This window comes from Neoarius graeffei, chromosome 10 (assembly GCF_027579695.1).
Source record: "Neoarius graeffei isolate fNeoGra1 chromosome 10, fNeoGra1.pri, whole genome shotgun sequence".
Taxonomy (NCBI): Eukaryota; Metazoa; Chordata; class Actinopteri; order Siluriformes; family Ariidae; genus Neoarius; species Neoarius graeffei.
In genome coordinates, this window is record NC_083578.1 from 17,790,322 (window position 1) to 17,815,770 (window position 25,449).

A 25,449-nucleotide genomic window follows, 5' to 3' on the forward strand; every position below is an offset into this window, starting at 1 on the left:
GGGGGGGTCATAAGTTAGCCTTCGCCATCATAATCAGCCACTCTGGGTAATTGGGCTCTTGTCCTAAATGCACACTAACCGTATTGAAGTATAGGCTCATCTCAAATGACTCAATCTCCCCCGCTGTAGTGCACTATGAGGACAGCCTTGAAGGCTCTCAGTGCCCTAAAGACTATGATCCTGAACGTTTTTTTTCTGTAAAAATCACTAAAATGTAAAACCATACTGCATTTTGATATCTGTATCTCCATGCTACTGTCAAACGTCTTGCTTTATAAGTGTATTTATTACATATGCACATGTTCAGGAAGGATGCAGATGGACGAACCTTCTGTGATCCATCTCCATCTCATACAGTCACGGTACATTTCCACATTTCATAAAGTAGGTATAACGCAAAGAGCCCTTCCTGAAGTCCTGGAAATGATGCGTTTCTGGAGAAGACGATATTTACAGTAACGTTTCTAGTGGCTGTACAGTAAGTGTCTGCCCAGTAGAGGAGTGGTCCGACGGCGTGGAAGGTCTTTGGCGTCATGTTTCAGTCCTTCTTTAATAATACTGATAAATGAGGCTCCACACTACACATTTAGCATAGGAGGAGCAGGATGGACAGATTGGAAGGAGAGAAAGGAGAAGAAAGGAAAAGGAGAATAGAGTGCAGTTTGGGGATACGCACACACACGCGCACACACACGCACACACTCTCTCTCAGCCCAGGATGTCCAGGTAGACTGGTGAGGCCTTGGCCAGGTTCAGCAGCAGGTTGTGGATCTCTCTGATGTTGAGGCGAGAGTGTGGTTCTCGCTGCCAACAGCCCAGCATCAGGTCATACACCTCCTTCGGACAAGTGCGCGGCCGCTGCAACACACGACCCTGGGTGATACACTCGATCACCTACGAAGGGATAATAGGGTCAAGGTCAGAAAGGTCAATCTTCAGTTCTAAAGGTCTCTCAATTAGCTGGAGCTTGTGTTTGTATTGCGCTTTCCAACACACCAATTGTGTTTGTGGTGTATTTCCAAATGAGTGAATTCAATACAGGTGGTACAGAAGGAAAAGACAAAACGGGAATAGAAAACTCCATCAGGAATAGGAATAATAGGAAAATATTTCATGACAGTTAGGGATATCACCTTGATCAATTTTAACAAACCGACACATCGAAGTGTTTTATTTCTGTTATACCACAGCAATTTGTGATCTCTTAGAATTTTTCAATTTATTAAAAAAAACCACCAAAAAACAGTATGGGCTTTTTTTATTCGCTTAAAGTTACATTTAACATCGTGGAATATCCATGAAACAAAGTTGTTTCTGTTCTCATTTACGCTATAACAGCTATACACAGTCATTACCTCACCAGCCTCTCTTTTTCACATTTTTAAAAAATCATTAGGCTTAGATGACAGGCCTTACAAGTCCTCATGAATGAATTGTTACTATAGAAACAATAATGTATAAGATGCACGGACACACTTGGCAGATCTCTGACTTGACTTATATGGGTTTTGTGAGACTATGTCTATTAATATTGTTCATATCTTGAAGGTATATAGGGATTTTTTTTTGTAATTGATGTAATATCAAGAGAGATTAGCTGAGGCACATAAACAGGAGTGTTAGGCTTTATAGAATAGAACTTAAAATAGAATATAAATGATTTTTGTTTTGAAACATTTTATCATGTCTCGACCAGAATTATCATCCAACTACAGTATCCATAGACTGCGAGTTGGTCTAGTGGTTAGCGTGTCCGCCTCTCGACCGGGAGATCGCGAGTTCTACTTGCGTTTGGGTCATACCAAAGACCATCATAAAAATGGTACCTACTGCCATCTGGCAAGGCACACTACAATAGAGATGCGAGTAGGGAAGTCAAACTCTTGTGGTTTCCAGAGGATGAGCCCCCCCACTGTAACCCTAGCTGTACAGCTGAGAGGCCGAGGGCGAAAGAAATGGAGATTGGCTCCGCACCCATGTGCCTCAAAGAGCTGGTTAGTACTGGGACAGGAGACTGCCTGGGAAGACCAGATTCTGGCATGGAAGGGACTTTGATTTGACAGTACCCATAACACCATGCAGCCTACAAACATGGCCGCCAAGGACTCCAATACCCATCCCACACATTCCAGCTCACCTGATTACTGATTGGAAGTATATGCCCTGTGTTTTCTTAACCAGTCCTTAACAAGCCTTATATTTAGCCATAGTCCTTTCTGGTTTTGCTCTTGTTTCCAGTTTCCTCGTCTTTGCTCTTTGCTCAGCCCAGTTTACGCTGTCCATACATGGCCTGTCCTTTGCCTGTTTACTGACCTTGTTTTTGTCTCATGTTTTGGATTTGCCTGCAAGATAACTTAATAACACTTTTGTCTACACGCATCTGTATCTGCCGCCTGCCAATGTCTAACACAGAACTCGAACGGCATATTTCACATCCAATCAGGCATGCAGACAACAGCATTCATCTATAAAATGTGTGTATGTGAGTGTGTTTACCTCATTGTTGGAGAGCTGGTACCAAGGCTGTTTCCCGTAGGTAAATATTTCCCAGAGCACCACTCCCAGGCTCCAGACATCGCTCTCAGTGGTGAACTTTCTGTACATGATGCTTTCCGGGGGCATCCAGCGGATCGGCAGCATGGTGTGACCACCCACCTGTAATTATCGCATTCAAACGGTCTGAGTTCTCAAAAATGCAGTGTCATAGTGATCTGAAACCAAGATCGTAGTCCTACATACAGTACCAGGCAAACGTTTGTACACCCCTACTCTACTCATTCATAGGTTTTTCAGTATCTGGACTATTTTCTACATTGTAGAACAATACTAAAGACATCAAAACTATGAAATAACATATGGAACATATAAGGAATTATGCGATAAACAAAAAAAGTGTTTAAAAAAACCTCCAAAATGTTTCATATTTAAAATTCTTCAAGGTATCCAGCGTTTACCTTGATGACGCTTTGTACACTATTGGCATTATCTTAACCAGCTTCATGAGGTCGTCACCTGGAATGCTTTTCAATTAACAGGTGCATTGTCAAAAGTTAATTAGTGCAATTTCTTACCTTCTTTTAACATTTGAGATCAAACAGTAAACAGTAAATAATAAAAATACAGTAAATAGCCCTATTCAACAACTGTAGTAATCCACATTATGTCAAGAAGTGCTTGGCTAAGTAAAGAAAAACGACATCCATCATTACTTTAAGACATGAAGTAACTTTTAATTAATAAAAATAATTGAGTGAGAATGTTTGACTGGTTTTGTACATACATATAAAAGACAGATCTCTACTTCAGGGGTCATTAGCAAAGCCAACAGTGCATGTCAAAAGCCACGATGACTAAAATCTACAACCCCAATTCCAAAAAAGTTGGGACAAAGTACATATTGTAAATAAAAACGGAATGCAATAATTTACAAATCTCAAAAACCGATATTGTATTCACAATAGAACATAGACAACATATCAAATGTCAAAAGTGAGACATTTTGAAATTTCATGCCAAATATTGGCTCATTTGAAATTTCATGACAGCAACACATCTCAAAAAAGTTGGGACAGGGGCAATAAGAGGCTGGAAAAGTTAAAGGTACAAAAAAGGAACAGCTGGAGGAGCAAATTGCAACTCATTAGGTCAATTGGCAATAGGGCATTAACATGACTGGGTATAAAAAGAGCATCTTGGAGTGGCAGCGGCTCTCAGAAGTAAAGATGGGAAGAGGATCACCAATCCCCCTAATTCTGCACCGACAAATAGTGGAGCAATATCAGAAAGGAGTTCGACAGTGTAAAATTGCAAAGAGTTTGAACATATCATCATCTACAGTGCATAATATCATCAAAAGATTCAGAGAATCTGAAAGAATCTCTGTGCATAAGGGTCAAGGCCAGAAAACCATACCGGGTGCCCGTGATCTTCGGGCCCTTAGACGGCACTGCATCACATACAGGCATGCTTCTGTATTGGAAATCACAAAATGGGCTCAGGAATATTTCCAAAGAACATTATCTGTGAACACAATTCACTGTGCCATCCGCCGTTGCCAGCTAAAACTCTATAGTTCAAAGAAGAAGCCGTATCTAAACATGATCCAGAAGCGCAGACGTCTTCTCTGGGCCAAGGCTCATTTAAAATGGACTGTGGCAAAGTGGAAAACTGTTCTGTGGTCAGACGAATCAAAATTTGAAGTTCTTTATAGAAATCAGGGACGCCGTGTCATTCGGACTAAAGAGGAGAAGGATGACCCAAGTTGTTATCAGCGCTCAGTTCAGAAGCCTGCATCTCTGATGGTATGGGGTTGCATTAGTGCATGTGGCATGGGCAGCTTACACATCTGGAAAGACACCATCAATGCTGAAAGGTATATCCAGGTTCTAGAGCAACATATGCTCCCATCCAGACGACGTCTCTTTCAGAGAAGACCTTGCATTTTCCAACATGACAATGCCAAACCACATACTGCATCAATTACAGCATCATGGCTGCGTAGAAGAAGGGTCCGGGTACTGAACTGGCCAGCCTGCAGTCCAGATCTTTCACCCATAGAAAACATTTGGCGCATCATAAAACGGAAGATAAGACAAAAAAGACCTAAGACAGTTGAGCAACTAGAATCCTACATTAGACAAGAATGGGTTAACATTCCTATCCCTAAACTTGAGCAACTTGTCTCCTCAGTCCCCAGACGTTTACAGACTGTTGTAAAGAGAAAAGGGGATGTCTCACAGTGGTAAACATGGCCTTGTCCCAACTTTTGTGAGATGTGTTGTTGTCATGAAATTTAAAATCACCTAATTTTTCTCTTTAAATGATACATTTTCTCATTTTAAACATTTGATACGTCATCTATGTTCTATTCTGAATAAAATATGGAATTTTTAAACTTCCACATCATTGCATTCTGTTTTTATTTACAATTTGTACTTTGTCCCAACTTTTTTGGAATCGGGGTTGTAATATTTATCAACAGTTCGACAATAAATCTATGTGTTGCACAATATATTTTATCCCAAGGTCTCATTACCATCATGGATGATAAGACTGATAAAGTAAAAACTATCTCACACACACACACTTAAAGTCAGATCTACAATCTAGGCTAGAAAGAAATCAGGCCCATACTCACCGAGTCTCAACATATGAATGATTTTTTTTTTTAACCATATCCCCTATAAAATCCTTCCTCAAACAGATCACACACTGTAGATGCAATGTTCATGTTTACGAAGCTGCTACTGAAGTAATGGTAACTTTCAGTATATTGCTAACTCCAGGGAAATCAAACTGACCTACAACTCAACCCCAAAGCCCATCTCTTCATTTACTGACTTTATCATAATGCGTTGGTTTTAAAATATTAATTATGTATTTGCAGGGCAGTATGTGGATTAGCCTCATATTAATTGTTTTAACATACTAGACTCATTAAATATTAAGGGACAAAGCTTTTAAGCTTTCTCACCAAGCCCACAGAGGCTCAAAGCTTTACTGAGTGGGAGAGACTCCAAAAAAAGCAGTCTACTAAAGCACTACTGTGAGAAAACACACACACACACACACACACACACACACACACACACACACACACACACACACACAATGCTGGCAATGCTTTTATGGACAGTATGGCTTAATAATATCAGCAAAACAACCATTTACTAGTACATACTGTATCGTATGAAGAGTTTTGTAGCAGCTTTTATCTGACTGAGATTACATCTTAGTCCATTTACATTTTTTGGCATTTTATCCAAAGTCACATGAGACATGAGAACACAATCCAAGCCATAGTTGAGGGTTTAAGCGTTACAGTCTTGAGGTCATGTGTAAATGCTGCATATGAGAACCAGCGGAAACCATGGAGAAGAAGAAACTACAAACATGGCAGCTATCACTTCGCCATACTTCTCTCCTAATAGTTTAACAACTCCTCATTTTTAAATCTTAACAACCTTATTTATAAGTCACCTTCTTCTCAGTCATGGCTTCATCCACATTGTTCTCAAGCTTTTTTGTGTGTGTGTGACTAAATTTCATGGTATAGAAGTGTCTTTTTTTTATGAGCATGTAATGTTTTTGATGATTAAAAACAAAAAAGTTTTCAAATCAGTTATGTCTCATCTCATTATCTCTAGCCGCTTTATCCTGTTCTACAGGGTCGCAGGCAAGCTGGAGCCTATCCCAGCTGACTACAGGTGAAAGGCGGGGTACACCCTGGACAAGTCGCCAGGTCATCACAGGGCTGACACATAGACACAGACAACCATTCACACTCACATTCACACCTACGGTCAATTTAGAGTCACCAGTTAACCTAACCTGCATGTCTTTGGACTGTGGGGGAAACCGGAGCACCCGGAGGAAACCCACGCGGACACCATGCAAACTCCGCACAGAAAGGCCCTCGTTGGCCACAGGGCTCGAACCCGGACCTTCTTGCTGTGAGGTGGCAGCGCTAACCACTACACCACCGTGCCACCCAAATCAGTTATGTAATTAAAAAAAAAACAAACACTTGCAGCCCTGTGATGACCTGGCGACTTGTCCAGGGTGTACCCCGCCTTTCGCCCGTAGTCAGCTGGGATAGGCTCCAGCTTGCCTGCGACCCTGTAGAAGGATAAAGCGGCTAGAGGTAATGAGATGAGATGAGATGAGATGAGATGAGATGAGATGAGATAAACACTTGCGGCTGTCTGGCATCAACAACCAACAACAGTCAAACGCAAAACCTGAAATTACTTTTTTCCCATTCTGTTGTTTTCACTGATGCTCTTGACCTGTATCTGCATGATTTTAATGTGTTGCACTGTTGGCTAATTGGATAATTGCAGGCTTGTACAGTAGTACTCGAGTCCGACTTGTGCCCTAATTTTAAGGACTCATGACTTGACTTGGACTTGAGCACTGATGACTCAGATTTGGACTCGGACTTGTACATTAACTGCATTTGGACTCTTAAATTGCTGACGAGGACTTGGGCTTTTTTCTTTATTTTTTGTAACATGCCATAATAATTTCATCTCATCTCATTATCTCTAGCCGCTTTATCCTTCTACAGGGTCGCAGGCAAGCTGGAGTCTATCCCAGCTGACTACGGGCGAAAGGCGGGGTACACCCTGGACAAGTCGCCAGGTCATCACAGGGCTGACACATAGACACAGACAACCATTCACACTCACATTCACACCTACGGTCAATTTAGAGTCACCAGTTAACCTAACCTGCATGTCTTTGGACTGTGGGGGAAACCGGAGCACCCGGAGGAAGCCCACGCGGACACGGGGAGAACATGCAAACTCCACACAGAAAGGCCCTCGCCGGCCACGGGGCTCAAACCCGGACCTTCTTGCTGTGAGGCGACAGCGCTAACCACTACACCACCGTGCCGCCCGCCATAATAATTTGGCATAAGATATTTATATCTGGGTGGCACGGTGGTGTAGTGGTTAGCGCTGTCGCCTCACAGCAAGAAGGTCCGGGTTTGAGCCCCGTGGCCGGCGAGGGCCTTTCTGTGTGGAGTTTGCATGTTCTCCCCGTGTCCGCGTGGGCTTCCTCCGGGTGCTCCGGTTTCCCCCACAGTCCAAAGACATGCAGGTTAGGTTAACTGGTGACTCTAAATTGACCGTAGGTGTGAATGTGAGTGTGAATGGTTGTCTGTGTCTATGTGTCAGCCCTGTGATGACCTGGCGACTTGTCCAGGGTGTACCCCGCCTTTCGCCCGTAGTCAGCTGGGATAGGCTCCAGCTTGCCTGCAACCCTGTAGAAGGATAAAGTGGCTAGAGATAATGAGATGAGATATTTATATCTACATTAACTTTTATACTAATTTCTTGCAAGAGAATGCACATTCACCTGTTCATATGTCATGTTCAGGAACAAACTAACATTAATGGTGCTAAAATGCCTGGAGAGAAGCCCCGAGGATTGTCCGCTTTGCTTATACAGACTTCTCGTGCAGTGGGGGAATAAAAATGCACTGTTATGTGTACCATATTTAGAAGAACTATCGAGGAGACGACGGGGACAACCTCGAACTTCAATTGTCATTTGGTAAGACTCCACCCAGAGAAGGAAGTGACATGCTATGTTCATTGCTCTGTTGATCGCGGGGCTTGCTGAGTGATGAACTAGCTAGTGTTAACCCTCTCTCATGTTATTTGCCCTGTTGATAGTGGGCGGGGCTTGCTGAGCGATGAACAAGCTTTTTATCTGTAGCCTGTTAACTAAAATGGGGCAGTCGAGCAGTAACGTTAGTCCAACACAGTAGCAGAGACGCTTTCACATAAAGGCAGCAACAGCCAGCGTCAAATGATGCGGTTGAAGTTTTGTTCTCGGACTCGACTCGAAATTTTCTTTAATGACTTGGACTTGACTCAGACTTGAACACTGGGGACTCGAGACTGGACTCGGACTCGAGGTTTAGTGACTCGACTACAACACTGGATAATTGTATGAGCAGGTGATAATTGCATAAGCAAGTATAAAGACGTTCTACTAAAGTGACCGGTGAGTGTATCTTATACTGTATATAAAAATAATAATAGCGTCCATTCATTCAATTTGCTCTGATATAAGAGGAATAAAGCGCTTCAGAGTGTGCTGAAGTAGTCAGAGAAGAATGGACAACCTGGCTCTAGCTGACAGGAAGGCTATGATAACTCAATTAACCACTCTCGACAACTGTGGTGAGCAGAAAAGTATTGCAGAACACACGACATAGCGACCCTTGAGATGGATGAGCTCAGGTGCAAAGTCTTCTCTCCGGAAGCTTCTCTTGTGTCTGGAACATTTCCATAAATGTTCCCTCTCCTTTCAGAAAACTGTAACGATGCTCAAAGGTTGTAATTTTTTTCGTTACATTTTAAAATTTGTTTATTATTAGCCTTCTTATTATCTTCTTTTATCGCATCTGCCATACAAGTCCCTGTGAATTAGCTGGTACTATATAATCTATTAGAGCAAGCACATTAACATAACTATTGTCAGAGCTGTGCTGCTGTAAAACGAATCAACACCTTCTGTGCAGTCAGAGAATTCAACAGCACTGTCCTATAATGTATTTTTAAGTTCTCTTGCATTATTTATACAGTATCGTTTACGATTTATTTGATATTGCAATGCAGGTCAAACAAAAAGGGCAGGAAATAAACTTTGGCAAAGTTCATTGCTTCCAGTGAACCTTCCTGTCAATAGTAGAGAATGTTAAACGCTGAGCCAACGCTGATAACGAGCGTCTCTGTGCTGTGTTTATAAAACCATTATTCTCAAAGCCTTATGAGGTTTATCTGGTTTAATAACGTCCCCTTTGCAAGGTTTAAAAAGTCTGTATGTGGGATCTGCTGCGTTATAATCATAATTCCCTTTGATACGAGGTTTGGATGGATTCATACGGTCAGGAGTGGTGTTTTATAAAGCTTCATAAACTCAGTCATAGTAATTATGCAATAGAAGTCTAATGAGGCTTCGTCAAAATGCCACCTAAGGCCAGATTTGTGTGTTACACAACCGGCTTACACAGCGAGACATCATCCCTCAGCTGCTGGCTTTTCAGAGCAGCTGTTTCTATGGCAACTGATGTTCTATAGGGCTAATCAATCATGCGCCTGAGGCACACACACACACACACACACACACACACACACACACACACACACACACACACACACACACACACACACAAAACCAGCATTACAATCACAAAAGGACCCATGTTCTGAGTTGGTGCATGATCACATGATCATCCCTGAGTTGAGTGTCAAGTGAACAAGCATAAATCAAGCGTCTGACTGATGTAAACCAGAGCACGCAGACACACGTAAAAACAATTGCTCATGACCATTTTGCACTACTCTGATCTCCTCTCATTCCTCGTATCTTTTTCTCCATCTCCTCACCTCCCTTCACTTTCTCTTCCCTTTCTAGTGCCTCTACATCCATCCATCCATCCATCTATATGTCCTTCTCTCTCTTTCTCTTTCCCTATACCCTGTGCTTGGGGAGGTGAATACTAATCAGAGTTCTTTAATGACTTTTTAGTTTCAGTGTCTGGCACTCGTGTCCCCTTCCTTTCCCATCGCCATGGAAACTACCCCTTTCCTGTTCATGTACCCCCACCCCCACCCCCACCTCAATGTCACCCCCCATCCCTTTTAATCTGAGAAAGACTTACTGGCAGTGAGTATGGGGCCACTCACTCACTCACACACACACACACACACACACACACACACACACACACACACACACACACACAGGAGAATAGGTAGAGACGGGATGCTTTTCCTGTCTCGTTCACGGTGGGCAAAATATATGGAGGACATATTGATTTAGACTTATATTCAGTGCATCTTCTTCTTCTATTTCAGTGCTTACACTTTGTGTAAAGCGAAAACCTCTGTAGCTTCCTTCTTACACTCATAATCTCCAGACATGAAGCAGGGCCATGCAAAGAGAGAGGACATTAAACAACTTCTTTTGTCATAGCCTTTCCTCTGGTTTACAAAACAGAGACTTTTCCCACAGAGATTTAAAGGGCTATTTATCCAAAAATAGAGCTAATAAAGCTAAGAAGTCATTAATACTAACAGCGAAAAAGTTACCATTATCTGTCTAGCATGACACAACCCTTATCAAAAACAAGTATACTTCAAGTTCATTTTATTAAGTATACTTGGGTAATGTTAAAGTATATTTCCTTAAGTATACTTTTGTGTACCAAGTATACTGCTATCAATGTACTTACAGTATACTTGTAAGTAAACTAATCTAATACTCCTTGGATTAAATTGGCCCACTTTTACTTTATAAAAGTATACTTTAAGTCTAAGAGAAGTAAACTAGTATTTTTTATTTTGTACTGCAAGTATACCACAAGTAAACTTATATACTAATAGTTTACTAGTTCTATACTTGTCGTCCACTCTTTAGTTTACCAAAGCATACTTCATAGTGTACTGGAAATATACTATGAGTTTACTTGTTTTATACTTCTAGTCCACATTTTAGTTTACTAAAGTATACTTTGTAGTACACTGGAAATATACTATTGGTTTACTCGTTACACACTTCTAGTCCAAGTATACTTTATAGCATATTGGAAATATACCATTAGTTACTGGTTATATACATCTAGTCCAATTTTTAGTTTTGAAGTATACTGCAATTACCCTTCTAGGTATACTATTAGTTTTCTAGCCCTAACCCTTACCTCATGCACACTACCAGTAGACAACTTAAGTGTTTTGTACCTTAAGTTACAATGAAGTTCTAAAGGTAAGAATTCACAAAATAACAACAGATACTCAGGATTAAGAACATATTCATTTTCTTTAAAAATCAAAATTTAAAGCAAAATTGTATTAAATGCCAAAGTATAAAAACATGACAAGGACAACTGAAATTGACATCCAAGCTCTAAAGAAAAATCAATAAATAAAAAAATTTAATTATCCAACTCAGGAGAAAAAAAAAAAACTTATATGGAACCATAGACATACCTAAGAGTCAACAATGCTGAAGCACAACTACAGGGCAAGTACACTTAAACATAAGGCACAAATATTTTAATACTTTATTACACTTTTGTTAAGTATGTCTTGATCAAGAGTATAACTATAAGCTTAATATACTTAGACTTTTCGATATACTTTTCAGTATAAGCCAAGTATACTTATGTATAACTTTATTAAGTATATCTCTGAGAAGTAAATAAAAAGTAAACTGAAAGCATACTCTCTTATTTTTAGTTTAAAAGAAGTATACTAGAAGCACACTTGAATAAACTTCTTTTCTGTAAGGGAAACTATGATAGCTTTCATTCCAGATTAGCAAACAGCAGCAGTTTAATAAACTATGTTAGTATCAATCACGGGCGATTGCTCTAAGACAACGAGGGAGGCTCAGCCTCCTCTAAAAATGACGAACATCGTGTAGGATGAATTGCGCTAGGCTTATGTTATAGCCGACCTTATAACATTGCTATTTCAGATCCAGAATCATAGAAATATATGTGCTCAACCCAACTACAGTGCGAAATCATTCCGTTATAACTTTCCCCAGTTCGCCTAATGTGTGCGTGAGTTTTTCCCCCTCGTGACAGCGCAATGCAGCCCAGCCTCAGTGGACTTCAATGGCATTTGGGAGCTATGCGCTTTCAATATCAAAATGCAAGATGATTATTGGACAAATACTGCGAAAACGCCCGCCCACGGACTCCCGCGGACTCCCAGCCTCACAGTGGGAGGCAATGAGAGGGACATGGCAAAGCTTTCCGCGAGGAGACTGGTGATTGGTGAAAGCGGACGGATATTTTCTTTGATTGACAGCTCATTTCAAATATAGACAGGCAGCGGTGAATTTCAGTTCAGTCCCATGCGGATTCGCAAGTGGTGTGGTGTATTAGAGATCAGCTTACATTTCGATTTCATTCATTACATACGGTTTCTACCAGCTTTTTTAGTTTGTATATATTTTCATTGTAAATAAAGTGTAAATATAGTGTTGTCAAGTTTGCTATCTTAGTTCCAGAAATTTCGTTTATTTGAGTGACTGAACTTGAGGGGGCTAGTCAGCTAGCAAGAAAGCTGTGCACGGATGCCAAGCATTGTTGATTTAATTTTGGCGAAGCCATTTGCCAGTCTTCCTTTCGAGGAAAAAATTAAAATTAAAGAGCAGGGTAGACCAACGCCTCAAATTGACTTGGTGAAAAAGGTAGGGAATAATACTCGTTCCTTTCAGCTCTCCTGGTACAAGAAAGTGAATTGGCTAACAGCAAGTTCAGTGACGAGGAAAATGTATTGTTGGCCATGCCTCTTGATTAAACCCGGATCCGTGATTTAGTCAAACGTGGGCTGGTGACCCACATCAACAACAGTAAATAGGCTACTTTAGTAATATGTCATGCATGGACCAAAAATATAGAATCTATTTAAAATGTTTATGCTGAGTATATTATATTAGAATATATATTTCTCTGGATATGAATTAAACACAGCTACAATTTGGAAAACATTTTTAAACAAAAACACAGCCGAGAACATTTCACACTACAGACCTGGATTAAAAGTGAAGGGTTATCAAAATTGTCAATAAAACATTTCTCAGTCAAAATAAGTAAAATATAGGGAAAGTGTCATTGAATGAAATGTGTGGCACCCAGCTCTATGTTTGGCTCCCCGAGGTCAGTGCTTGTGCCTATTCCAGAACACTCTGCTGTTACTGCTGAGGTTCCTGACAAAGAGCTGCTTTCAATAATGATCAATTTTTAAACAACACGCCACAATTTTAAAATATAAAATGTTAAAATATACCCCCCCCCCAATACCACCATCATGTATATTGGACAGTAGGCTAATGGGCCAAAAGAATCTGTTATTTCACAGTTTGTGACCCTGCCAACAATCAGCCAGATCAGAGGCAAGAGTATGGGCAAAATTGATGTGTTTTTTCTTTTAAAATCTGGAAATATCGTAACCGACCAGCCTCCCCTGTTTGAAAGACTACCAGCCGCCACTGGTATCAATATCCTGAGAAATATGAGCAAAGAACTGACTAGCTATCAAAGAATGTGGCTAATTATAATAAGTAGTTGATTGGTTAGCTTGTGCTAACTAGTACTGATTAAATATAAGTGATGTAGCTAATGTGGTTAATGAGTAATTAATACAAGTTAGCATGTGCTATCTAGCACAACACAAACCAGTCCTCGTTAGCTTTCATTCCAAATTAGCAAATCTGTAGTAATGTAGGGGGAAGTAATTCATTACACTGTTTTAGTGACAATATCTTGAGAAATATGAGCATGCTATTAAATTATCACATGCTATTAAATGATGTGGCTAATGACTAATTAAAACAAGCAAGGAATTGTTTAGTATGGCTCCATTTGCATTAGCACCATTAGCATTTTGGGAAAGTACATACAGTATTTTACTGTTGTAGTCGAAGCCAAAAATCTGATGTAGCTAAAATGGTTAATGTGTATTTAATGTGTAAAGCAGGGAAACGGTTAGCACGATCTGTCTAAATTGTTTGAGATAGCATGATCTAATTTGCAATGCTAACAGGTCCTGATTAGCTTGTGTTCATAATTAGGAACAAAAACCACAAGCAGTAGGTGTTAATTAGACATTGTCTGGAAGGCGTTTAGGAATAATGAAGTCTTATTCTCAGGCAGAGTATGGATGATGAATTTGGTGGATAAACAGAGAGAAAGAGATAGAAAATGGCACGAGAAGAAGAGGAAAGGCTAAATGATTACTGAATGCTTAAATTTCAGTAAGGTCTGTAATTTTTAATTAATTCATTTTTCCTTGTGGTATTTATTCTCTGTTGTAATAGTCTGAAATTCTTGTTGTTATTATTGTGTGTTGTGTATAAACAGATACAGACAAGCTAGCTCACCTATTTGCTAATTAACCACCACTGACATTAGCAAGTGACATTTTGGCTTTGAAAGGGTATAAATATTTTTGTGGGGGGAAAAGTCATTCCAGGACATACAGAAAGCTGAGATATGTGCCTATTCAACAGCTATTAGCTGTCACTAAACTACACAATCACTCGATAATAATAGTAATAATAATAATAATAACTAGAAGGGCACTTGGTAGAGTGCATACCTTCACCAAGCCAAATATCCTGATTTGCATCAAAATCTAATCAATGGTTCCTTGGCCCATGGCCCACCTTTCCTCAAAATTTCATCAAAATCCGTTCACTACTTTTTGAGTTACATTCAAAACAAACGTAGGTGAAAACATAACCTCCTCCATCCTTTGGCTACATCCACACGACAACGGCAACGAGATGTTATTTAAAAAAAATATCGCGTCCACATGGGCAACGATCAGTAAAATATTAGGTCCATATGGCAACGCAACGCTTGCTGAAAACGATGCAATACACATGCCACACCTCTAGGGGCGCTGTAAGACGGTCCCTTCGGAGATACCAGAACAATAGAAGAAGTAAGGACGCATGCGCATAAACTATGGATTTGTTGACAACTCGCATCGAGTTCGTTACACTTCTACCCGGCGTGAAGCACTCAGTCATGTGGTTGTGACGTCATCGTAAACAAATCTGTTCTACTCATCCAGATGACTTCGCAACGGCAACGTTGCCAGATCTTTCCACTCTGGAACCCGTTCTCAAAAGATTGCGTTTTGGGGCACCCAAAACGCCGGTGCCATGTGGACGCCAGGCCGAAACGATAAACAATTGTATCGGATTCACCTGAATCCGTTGCCGTGTGGACAGGGTAAACGTTGGCGGAGGTAATTGCTACTGCCTAATAGCGACCTAACCATCCAACTACCAACTAGCATGTGACTAATTTTACATTATATATTCCTACAATGTTACATGTTTCCTTAAGGGTAGTTTTCTTATCATAAGTGTTAACTAATCTTTTTAAATGGCACATTTCAGCTCTCATTGGGACCCATGGCTTGAGATTTGCTAATAGTGATGCTGATTGTTGTGCAACAGCCAATTTCCTGTTTTTAATATTTGGTCCATCGTGCCTTAATGTTGAGTAATGTATAATGTCCACACAGTCATCTTTGTTGTTTTAAAGGATTGTTGGTGTTTCCTTAATTACTGTCCTAAATCCAAGTACTAAAATGTACAGTCCACTGAAAACCACTCACCCGGTAATAATCGGTGCTGTACACGTCGCGGGACATGCCGAAGTCTCCGATCTTCACCAGCAGGTTCTCACCAACAAGGCAGTTACGTGTGGCCAAGTCTCTGTGCACAAAGTGCTGCGAGGCAAGATACACCATCCCTGCTGCGATCTGCTGAGCAATGTGCAGCATCTGAGACTGTGTGAGCTCGGCCTGCTGCTGCACCTGACCATCTGCCATTAACACAGCGTCAGGACCGTGAGCCCTGCAGTAAGAGAGAGAGAGATGTCAGGGATCATTTGTTATGGACTGACAGTTTGATGTAATTTGACTTGGGTTGGGCGAGATGGCAAAAAATTCACAACAGCTTTCTTATGTACATTTTTACACTACTTATAGGGATACAAATACTAATCTGTTCACTACATTTCTTTGGACACAATGCCAGAAGGGTTCATAGGGCATCTAGTGAAGACTAGAGGTATTCAACAAGGGAGTGGGGGATGTAACAATAAAGTCACATATGATGTTTTCACTTTCATGCAGGCAAGAGGTCATAGATAAATCGTTCAGGACAAAGAAACACCATTATTAAAGGAGAACTGAAATAATTTTTAAACTTGCTTTATTTCTTAATGTGTTATTCAATTACGTTTTCAGTTTTAGTAACCTTATATCATGACTCATATTGGCAACTAATTGCAATTAAACATTACACTTATCGGCCTATTCGGTTTTTAGCCGTGTTGAATTTAGTTCGTTTGGTCCATGGCAGGCGTCGCTTACCCGCGCGATCTTCACGAGACTTGTGCGAGACTTTGAAACGTGAAGTGTCAGCCAGGTGTCAGTGCCGCCATTTTGAAAACTTTTTTCCAAACGAAATATTGCACAAAAATGAGTTTAAATGGGGGCGTCGTGGCTCAGGTGGTTAAGGCGCTATACCATGAATGCGGGCGACCCGGGTTCGATTCCGGCCCGAGGTCATTTCCCGATCCCTTCCCGTCTCTCTCTCTCCCGCTCATTTCCTGTCTCTACACTGTCCTATCCAATAAAGGTGCAAAAAGCCCAAAAAAAAATATCTTAAAAAATAAATAAAAAAAAAAAAAATGAGTTTAAATGACGATTACTGCCTACTTTTTTTCAAACTTTCCTGATTGCTATCAAAACAAACAAAACTTCTAGTTTGATTACATCAGCATTCGAAAGAGGGCGCGCGCGTCTTTTGACAACGTTGGCAGATGTCGGTCACTTTGATTTCCGCTGTACATTTTACTTCCGTCCTACGACGTCTCGCACAGGTCTTAACGAATCTCGTTTACGGCCATTGCTTTGACATATGGACTGATATATTACAGAGCGTATTTCAAACACTCATAACTTGCTATAGCAGCGACAAAATAGCGATCAAAAATGCATTCCTATATTTAATAAAATTAGATAAAAAGAATTTTGATCATAAAAAATTTGCCTTCAGTTCTCCTTTAATATGAACATGTGGTGCAACACAATGCATTTACAGGGTTTATTCATTCATTCATTCATTCATCTTTGGTAACTGCCTGGTCATGGTCATAGTGGTTTAAAATGGGGTTTGTTTATATTTTGGGAAATAAAACCAAGTAAGGGGTGGCACGGTGGTGTAGTGGTTAGCGCTGTCGCCTCACAGCAAGAAGGTCCGGGTTCGAGCCCTGTGGCCGGCGAGGGCCTTTCTGTGCGGAGTTTGCATGTTCTCCCTGTGTCCGCGTGGGTTTCCTCCGGGTGCTCCGGTTTCCCCCACAGTCCAAAGACATGCAGGTTAGGTTAACTGGTGACTCTAAATTGACCGTAGGTGTGAATGTGAGTGTGAATGGTTGTCTGTGTCTATGTGTCAGCCCTGTGATGACCTGGCGACTTGTCCAGGGTGTACCCCGCCTTTCGCCCGTAGTCAGCTGGAATAGTCTCCAGCTTGCCTGCGACCCTGTAGAACAGGATAAAGCAGCTAGAGATAATGAGATGAGATGAGAAAACCAAGTAAGCTCATTAGAGTATGCCCATGTATGGAGTAAGAGGTATTTCTAATTTGCAAATTCATAGACTCTTGATTTCATAATGAGGGTAAAAGTGTCAGTCTTATGTGAAATGTTATAAATGAAATAAGTCAGTAGGTTTTTTGGGCTAGCACTGTCACCTCACAGCAAGAAGGTTCTGGGTTCAAGCCCAGTGACCGACGAGGGCCTTTCTGTGTGGAGTTTGCATGTTCTCCCCGTGTCTGCGTGGGTTTCCTCCGGGTGCTCCGGTTTCCCCCACAGTACAAAGACATGCAGGTTAGGTTAACTGGTGGCTCTAAATTGACTGTAGGTGTGAATGTGAGTATGAATGGTTGTTTGTCTCTATGTGTCATCCCTGCGATGACCTGGCGACTTGTCCAGGGTGTACCCTGCCTCTTGCCCATAGTCAGCTGGGATAGGCTTCAGCTTGCTTGTGACCCTGTAGAACAGGATAAGCAGCTACAGATAATGGATGGATGGATGGATGGATGGATGGATGGATGGATGAGGTTTTTGGGCTAATATTATCCATCTGGATGTGGTATAACATGTCTGGTTGGTGTGTTCAGGCTTATCATGATTGGTCTAAATCCAATGCTGTGAGATTATGCAATTTTTCAGTGATATAAAACTATTGATGATGATGATGACATTCATGAAATAATGTATACTAATTTATATCAGTATAATTTATTATGACGACCACATAATGATGCCATATCATCCTGTTCATTACGGCCTGAGGGAAATAGTGCTTATCCATACAGCATTTGCACTGCAGTGAAGGTGAAGTGTTTCAGTATTTCAACACTCAGACATTCAGACATGTCTCATGTCTCCTATGGATTTGTAACAGATATCAAAATGGCGACCCTCCTATCAATTAACAGGTCAAGGAAGACACAAGGGCAAAGAGACAGGATGTGAGTAAGCACTATCGGAATATGGACACGCACACATGCACACATGCTGCCATATGGATAATCTAAAGATTTGCACTTGCCAAAACAGTTTATACCCAGAGTGAGGAAAATGTCACTGGAATATTGTAGATTTATACCTAAGATCTCTTCTCTGTAATCATAATACTCTCCTGTGGTCATCTCAGGACTCTTATTCACACCCTTTCAATGCAGTTACTACTGTTTAACTGTCCTACATCTATATGTTGTAATGATTTACTGTAATCTCACTATCTGGTGTCCCTGAGAAGTTCCTTTTGAGTTTGGTTCCCCTCCAAGTTTCTTCCTAACATCATCTCAGGGAGATTTTCATTGACACTGTCATGTGTGGCTTGCTCATTAAACATCTAGCTGCTACAAAGAGCTATAAAACTCAAATTGATTTGAACTGAACATACCTGAGGAACTTGTTGAGGTCTCCGTGCTTCATGTACTCGAATACCATGATGAGGGGGTCGCTTTCCACACACACGCCGTAGAAGGTGACGATGTGCTCGTGCTGCAGGTTGGTCAACAACTCTGCTTCACGATGGAAGTCTTTGCGTGCGTTCTCGCTGGCTTCCTTTAGGGTCTGTATACAGACAATATACAAACGCACATTAACATTTCGATATAAAGTGCAACTGCTGTTAGCTTCATGCAGTATGATGCGTTATTATACATACAGGACACTTTTTCGATGGAATAAAAACATGTATTCTATTCCGTTCTAATGGGTTTCATTCATTTGGTTTGATAGCATGCAATATTGTTAGCATATCGCTTATCCTACGCATATTACATCGCTCTACTCAATGGAGAATGAGCGTTGAATATGGTTTATGATACTGCATGGTTGTCAAGACAACATGTCACACGTCGGAGCTAATGCGAATATTCAATGAGAAAGTTTTCTGCTGCACATGCGCAGAACCATTTCTTTCTTAACTTTTTGTAAAATCTATAATTGTTCCATCGAATGTGTATGTATAATTTTCGTGGTATATCAGATATATTCCATTCAGCTAGCATGATATTGAACTCGTCTTCAACGCATTCAATATCATGCTAGTTGAATGGAATATATCTGCTATACCACTCAATACCAGCCAATATTACTTAAATATGAAAGTCACACTGTTATAGAGTACTACAGTGCATAATATGCATTGTACTGGATTGTACTGCATTAACCAATTAATATGACAAGTGTTCAGTCCAATGTCCCTGTCCAATGTAGGGACATTGGACAGGGAAGAAAACAGCAAAAACATTGTCATTACCTACATTCTACAAAATATCTGTGAAGGTTCTCAGTCATCCAGGTCATAGTAAACTGTAAGTGCTAAAAAAGGCAACTGGACTTGCTTGAAATTCTTGAAGATGTTTCACCTCTCATCCAAAAGGCTTCTTCAGTTCACAAAACACATCAAGGAAGCACTTCAGAACTGGGTTTACATCAAGACCAGAAAAAGGAACATAATGGACAGGGAAGAAAACAGCAAAAACATTGTCATTCCCTACATTTCTGGACTAGCTGAGAAACTCAGGTGGATCTTCTACAAACACAACACCCCTGTATATTTCAGACCCAATAACACTCTGGGGCAGAAATTGGTCCACCCTAAGAACAGAATACCCAGACACAAACAAGACAACATAATGTACGCAATTCAATGCAGTGAGGAATGCACGGACCTGTACATTGGGGAAACGAAACAACCACTTCACAGGTGCATGGCTCAACACAGGAGAGCCAGTTCCTCAGGCCAGGACTCTACAGTCTTATCATCATCTCAATAACAAAGGACACTCGTTTCAGGACTGCAATGTACACATTTTAGCCAGAGAAGACCAATGGTTTGAAAGAGAAGTAAAAGAAGCCTTCTTCGTCAACCTGGGATGACCATCACTGAACAGAGGAGGTGGTCTGAGACACCACTTATCAGCCACTTACAATGCAGTCCTTGGCACACTTCCCAGAAAACTGAATACATATCCACACCAAGACTCACACCCAGCCCCCAGTGACCTACACCTACAGGATGACTCAACGACCCATGTGACCTCAACGACTCTCCTTAGGGTTGCTTTTGGTCCACTGGAGGATAAGTACCTGGAACTCCCCACTAGTCAGACAAAACTGAGGAAGCCTTTCGGATGAGAGGTGAAACGGCTTCAAAAATTTCAAGCAAGTCCAGTTAGCTTTTTTAGCACCTACGGCTCTACAAAATGCTATATAGTCACTTCTAGTGCTCTTTTAATTCATGCTTATTTAAGCATAGAATATCAGGAGGCCATGTTGTAATTTCTTAGCACATTTGAGCATTCATTTTTCTTTTTTGTTGTTGTTGTTTTTCTTTTTATTTTATCTACCCACAGATTTTTTTTAAATCATTGTTATTTTGCAAAACTTCACACTTTTTACACTACCTGAGATCCACATCATAAAAACATACAGTTCATAACTTAAAACCAATGTAAACATATGTCGTTTAATTTATGCATAATTCTCCAACCTTTAAAAGGATAATAAATTTGAAGGTTTGAACTTTGTAGGGAAATTTTGGTTACTGTCTCGCGCGTGCGTTTACTTGTAGTAAAATTTCTGCCAACATTTCGAAAAGTTGGTAACAGTCTCTTTTAAAATTATCAATAGCATGGATTATAAACAGCTTTGAGTACAGCATTATGATACTGACTTTGACTGCCACAAGGATCTTATCCTGGTCTTGGGAAAGGTTATAGCATTCGGCCAGGAACACTTTTCCGAAGGCCCCTTCACCGAGTTCCCTCTTAAGTACGATGTTGTGCCTCTTAATGTGCTGGACAACTACACACACACACACACACACACACACACAATTTTATCATACTTGCAACTTTCATATTTCCTGATTAGCAAACATAAACATAATAATTGTAATAATATCCTTTCTTGTACATCATAAACAATTTATTAATAGTTCAGTTAGTTCTGTGAATTCACACAGCTTACGAAGATGAACAAATAAACTTTACGAATGTGCAATTTGTGTTTTTTAACGATAAAAAAACAGAAGCTTTAGGAGACTCAGGTGTCCCCTAGTAGAGTGAGGACAGCATAGAGATAAGAGCAGATTAATCAGCCATTGAATGTGCTGGGGACAGATAGTGAGAGGACGAGAGAGAGAGAGAGAGAGAGAGAGAGAGAAAACGTAGATTTATCCATGATGTGATTAAGGAATGCTTTTGAAGAAAAACTAGCCAGTCAGCCGATTACATTAGCGTGGGTTAGATGATGAGGCTGCATCGATCTCCAGTAACTCACTGCACACCATAACCCAATATTAAAAGGAACCAGAGTGGGGAAGGAGCAAAGAGACAGAGAGGCTGGTAAAGAGGGACTTGAAGTAGGAGTGTGTGTGTGTGCGCGCGTGCGCGCACATATGGACCCAACAGTAAGACTTCTGGACAACTCACAGGTGTCTGATTTGAGCAGGCTGCTTGTGCTGCGGAAGTACTGCGGGTTCTCAATGACAGGGATCTTGGTCATGCCGATGATGACGGCGTCGGCGTTCGTGTCCGAGGACGACGGCGTGTTCGAGCCGTTTGACACGTGATGGAGAGGACTGGCTGAGTCATCATCGTTGCTAATGACCGATGAAGGCCCTGAGGGGAAGACGGGAAGACGGAGAACAAAAATGACTAAATATAGAAAAAGAAAAAAAAAGCATGAAGGAGGCTCACAGAAGCAGCTATAAAACGAGATGTGTCAAGTATCAAGTGTCCCAAATCCTCTATTGATACAGCTGTTTACATTTCCTGGCCTGAAGAAGGGGTGCTTTGTGAGGAAGTTTAAGTGGATGGGGATATTAACTTCCATCAGTTATCTTTAAATACTTTATAGTTTAATATATTTTGCAGAAAATAAGATGTTCCTGCTTTAATGCAGTTGCTAGCCTCACAATACTAGTTTGGCTAAAAACAAAGCCATAAAGCTGGACTTGTAAACATAAACTTACTTAGGCAATGCTAACTCATACTAGCAAATTACTGTCAAAACAAACTCATCTCATCTCATTATCTCTCGCCGCTTTATCCTTCTACAGGGTCGCAGGCAAGCTGGAGCCTATCCCAGCTGACTACGGGCGAGAGGCGGGGTACACCCTGGATAAGTCGCCAGGTCATCACAGGGCTGACACATAGACACAGACAACCATTCACACTCACATTCACACCTACGGTCAATTTAGAGTCACCAGTTAACCTAACCTGCATGTCTTTGGACTGTGGGGGAAACCGGAGCACCCGGAGGAAACCCACGCGGACATGGGGAGAACATGCAAACTCCACACAGAAAGGCCCTCGCCGGCCACGGGGCTCGAACCCGGACCTTCTTGCTGTGAGGCGATAGCACTAACCACTACACCACCGTGCCGCCCCTCAAAACAAACTACTTTCAGATATTAGTTTATTAGTCTTTTATAATGTGAACAGATAGACAGTTTTTGCTTCAGATGCTAATACAAAAGCAAAGCCAACTAGCATATTAGCTCATTTAGACAATGCTAACTATCTCATGCTAGCTTTCAAAACATTACTTCATTTTATTTACAACTGGTGAGCGGTTTTGCTTCAGAATGCTAACACTGCTAACATGAGCAAGCTGGACTTATTAGCATGTGCTCATTTAGACAATGCTGTCTAATTAATACTATTTTTCAGATAAGATTCACTTCTTTTATTAGTTTGTTTCTTTTACAATGACTGCTTCTGCTACAGCTAAGTGGTTAGCATTAAAACAAGGAAGAAAAATAAATAAATAAAACAAAAACAACCAACCTAGTGTGACTGATGTTAACTAGCTCATTCGAGCTTTTAAATTTCTGCTAAAAATCCTAACATGGGGGGGAAAAAAAGCTGGACCAATTAGGATGAGCTTATTCAGACAAAACTGGCTAGTTTGTACAGCTTTCAAATTAAATTAATTCGTATTATTTGATTCATTTCTTTTACAGCGTGAAAATATGTTTCTGCTTCAGAATGATAATGTGAAGGCAAGCTGGACTGATTTTAGGTTTCAATTTGTTCTTTTTAGTTTATTTGTTTCTTTTACATTGTGAGAGTATGACAAGGATAACATTAAAACGATAGCATGGGACTGGTTAGCATGATCTCAGTTAGACAACGTTGACTAATTCATACTAGCGTTTGAATGAAATTAGTCACATAGTGACAGCGTCTGCTTTAGAATGCAACTCCAATACCATAAATTTGGGACATTGTGTAAAATGTAAATAAAAAAACAGAATATGACGATTTGCAAATCATGGAATCCCTATATTTCATTGAAAATAGTACAAAGACAACATATCAAATATTGAAGATGAGAAATTTAATTGTTTTTTGAAAATATATGCTCATTTTGAATTTGATGTCAGCAACACGTTTCAGAAAAGTTGGGATGGGGCAACAAAAGACTGAAAAAGTTGTGTAATGCTCAAAAAAACCAACAATTTGGTTAATTGGCAACGGGTCAGTAACATGACTGGGTATAAAAAGAGCATCCCAGAGAGGCGGAGTCTCTCAGAAGTAAAGATGGGGAGGGGTTCATCACTCTAAGACTGCGTGGGCAAACAGTGCGACGATTTAAGAATAACGTTCCTCAATGTAAAATTGCAAAGAATTTGTGGATCACATCATCTATGGTGCATAATATCATTAAAAGATTCAGAGAATCTGGAGAAATCTCTGTATGCAAGAGACAAGGCTGAAAACGTTGGATGCCTGTGATCTTCAGGCCCTCAGGAGGCACTGCATTAAAAGCAGACACGTGTCTGTAGTGGAAATCACTGTATGGGCTCAGGAACACTTCAGAAAACCATCGTCTGTGAAACAGTTCGTTACTGCATCCACAAATGCAAGTTAAAACCAGATATAAACAATATCTAGAAACACCACCACCTTCTCTGGGCCTGAGCTCTTTCACAATGGACTGAGGCGAAGTGGAAAATTGTCCCGAGGTCTGATGAATCAAAAGTAGAAATTCTTTTTAGAAATCATGGACATCACGTCAGCCCTGCGATAACCTGGCGACTTGTCCAGGGTGTACCCCACCGCTCGCCCATGGTCAGCTGGGATAGGCTCCAGCTTGCCTGCGACCCTGTAGAACAGGATAAGCGGCTACAGATAATGGATGGATGGATGGATGGACACCACGTTCTCCAGACTAAAGAGGAGAGGGACCATCCGGCTTGTTATCAGTGCACAGTCCAAAAGTCAGCATCTGTGATGGTATGACGGGGCATTAGTGCACATGACATGGGTAGCTTGTACATCTGGGAAGGCATCATTAATGCTGAATGATATATACATGTTTCAGAGCAATATGCTGCCATGCAGACAAAATCTTTTTCAGCAAAGGCCTTCCTTCTTTCAGCAAGACAATGCCAAAGCGCTTTGTGCACATATTAAAACTGCATGGCTCCGTAGCAAGAGTCCAGGTGCTAAACTGGCCTGCCTGCAGTCCAGATCTGTCTCCCATTTAAAACATTTGGCGCATTATGAAGCGCAAAATATGACAAAGGAGACCCTGAACTGTTGAACAAATGAAATTGCATCTCAGGCAAGAATGGGACAACATTTCTCTTTCAAAACTATAGCAATCGGTCTCCTCAGTTCCCAAACATTTACAGAGTGTTGTTAAAAGTAGAGGTGATGCGACACAGTGTTAAGCATGCCCCTGTCCCAAATTTTTTTTGAAAGGTGTTGCTGACATCAAATTCAAAATGAGCATATATATTTTCTAATTTTTTTTTATCAGTTTCAACATTTAATATGTTGTCTTTGTACTATTTTCAA

At 40.7% G+C, this 25,449-nt stretch overlaps 1 protein-coding gene across 2 annotated transcripts in view; it reads right to left on the reverse strand.

Annotated features, from left to right (window-relative positions):
- Positions 1–708: 708 nt before the first annotated feature.
- The window catches only part of ntrk2a (neurotrophic tyrosine kinase, receptor, type 2a), a 119,830-nt gene continuing 95,089 nt past the window's right edge, over positions 709–25,449 (reverse strand). For both annotated transcript variants that reach the window (XM_060931405.1, XM_060931406.1), the window contains 6 exons: positions 22,069–22,257; positions 21,309–21,439; positions 19,026–19,198; positions 15,663–15,903; positions 2,497–2,655; positions 709–894 (listed from right to left, as the gene is read on the reverse strand). In XM_060931405.1, the coding sequence (XP_060787388.1) occupies positions 709–894; positions 2,497–2,655; positions 15,663–15,903; positions 19,026–19,198; positions 21,309–21,439; positions 22,069–22,257 (1,079 nt within the window). The remainder of the gene's footprint in view (positions 895–2,496; positions 2,656–15,662; positions 15,904–19,025; positions 19,199–21,308; positions 21,440–22,068; positions 22,258–25,449) is intronic.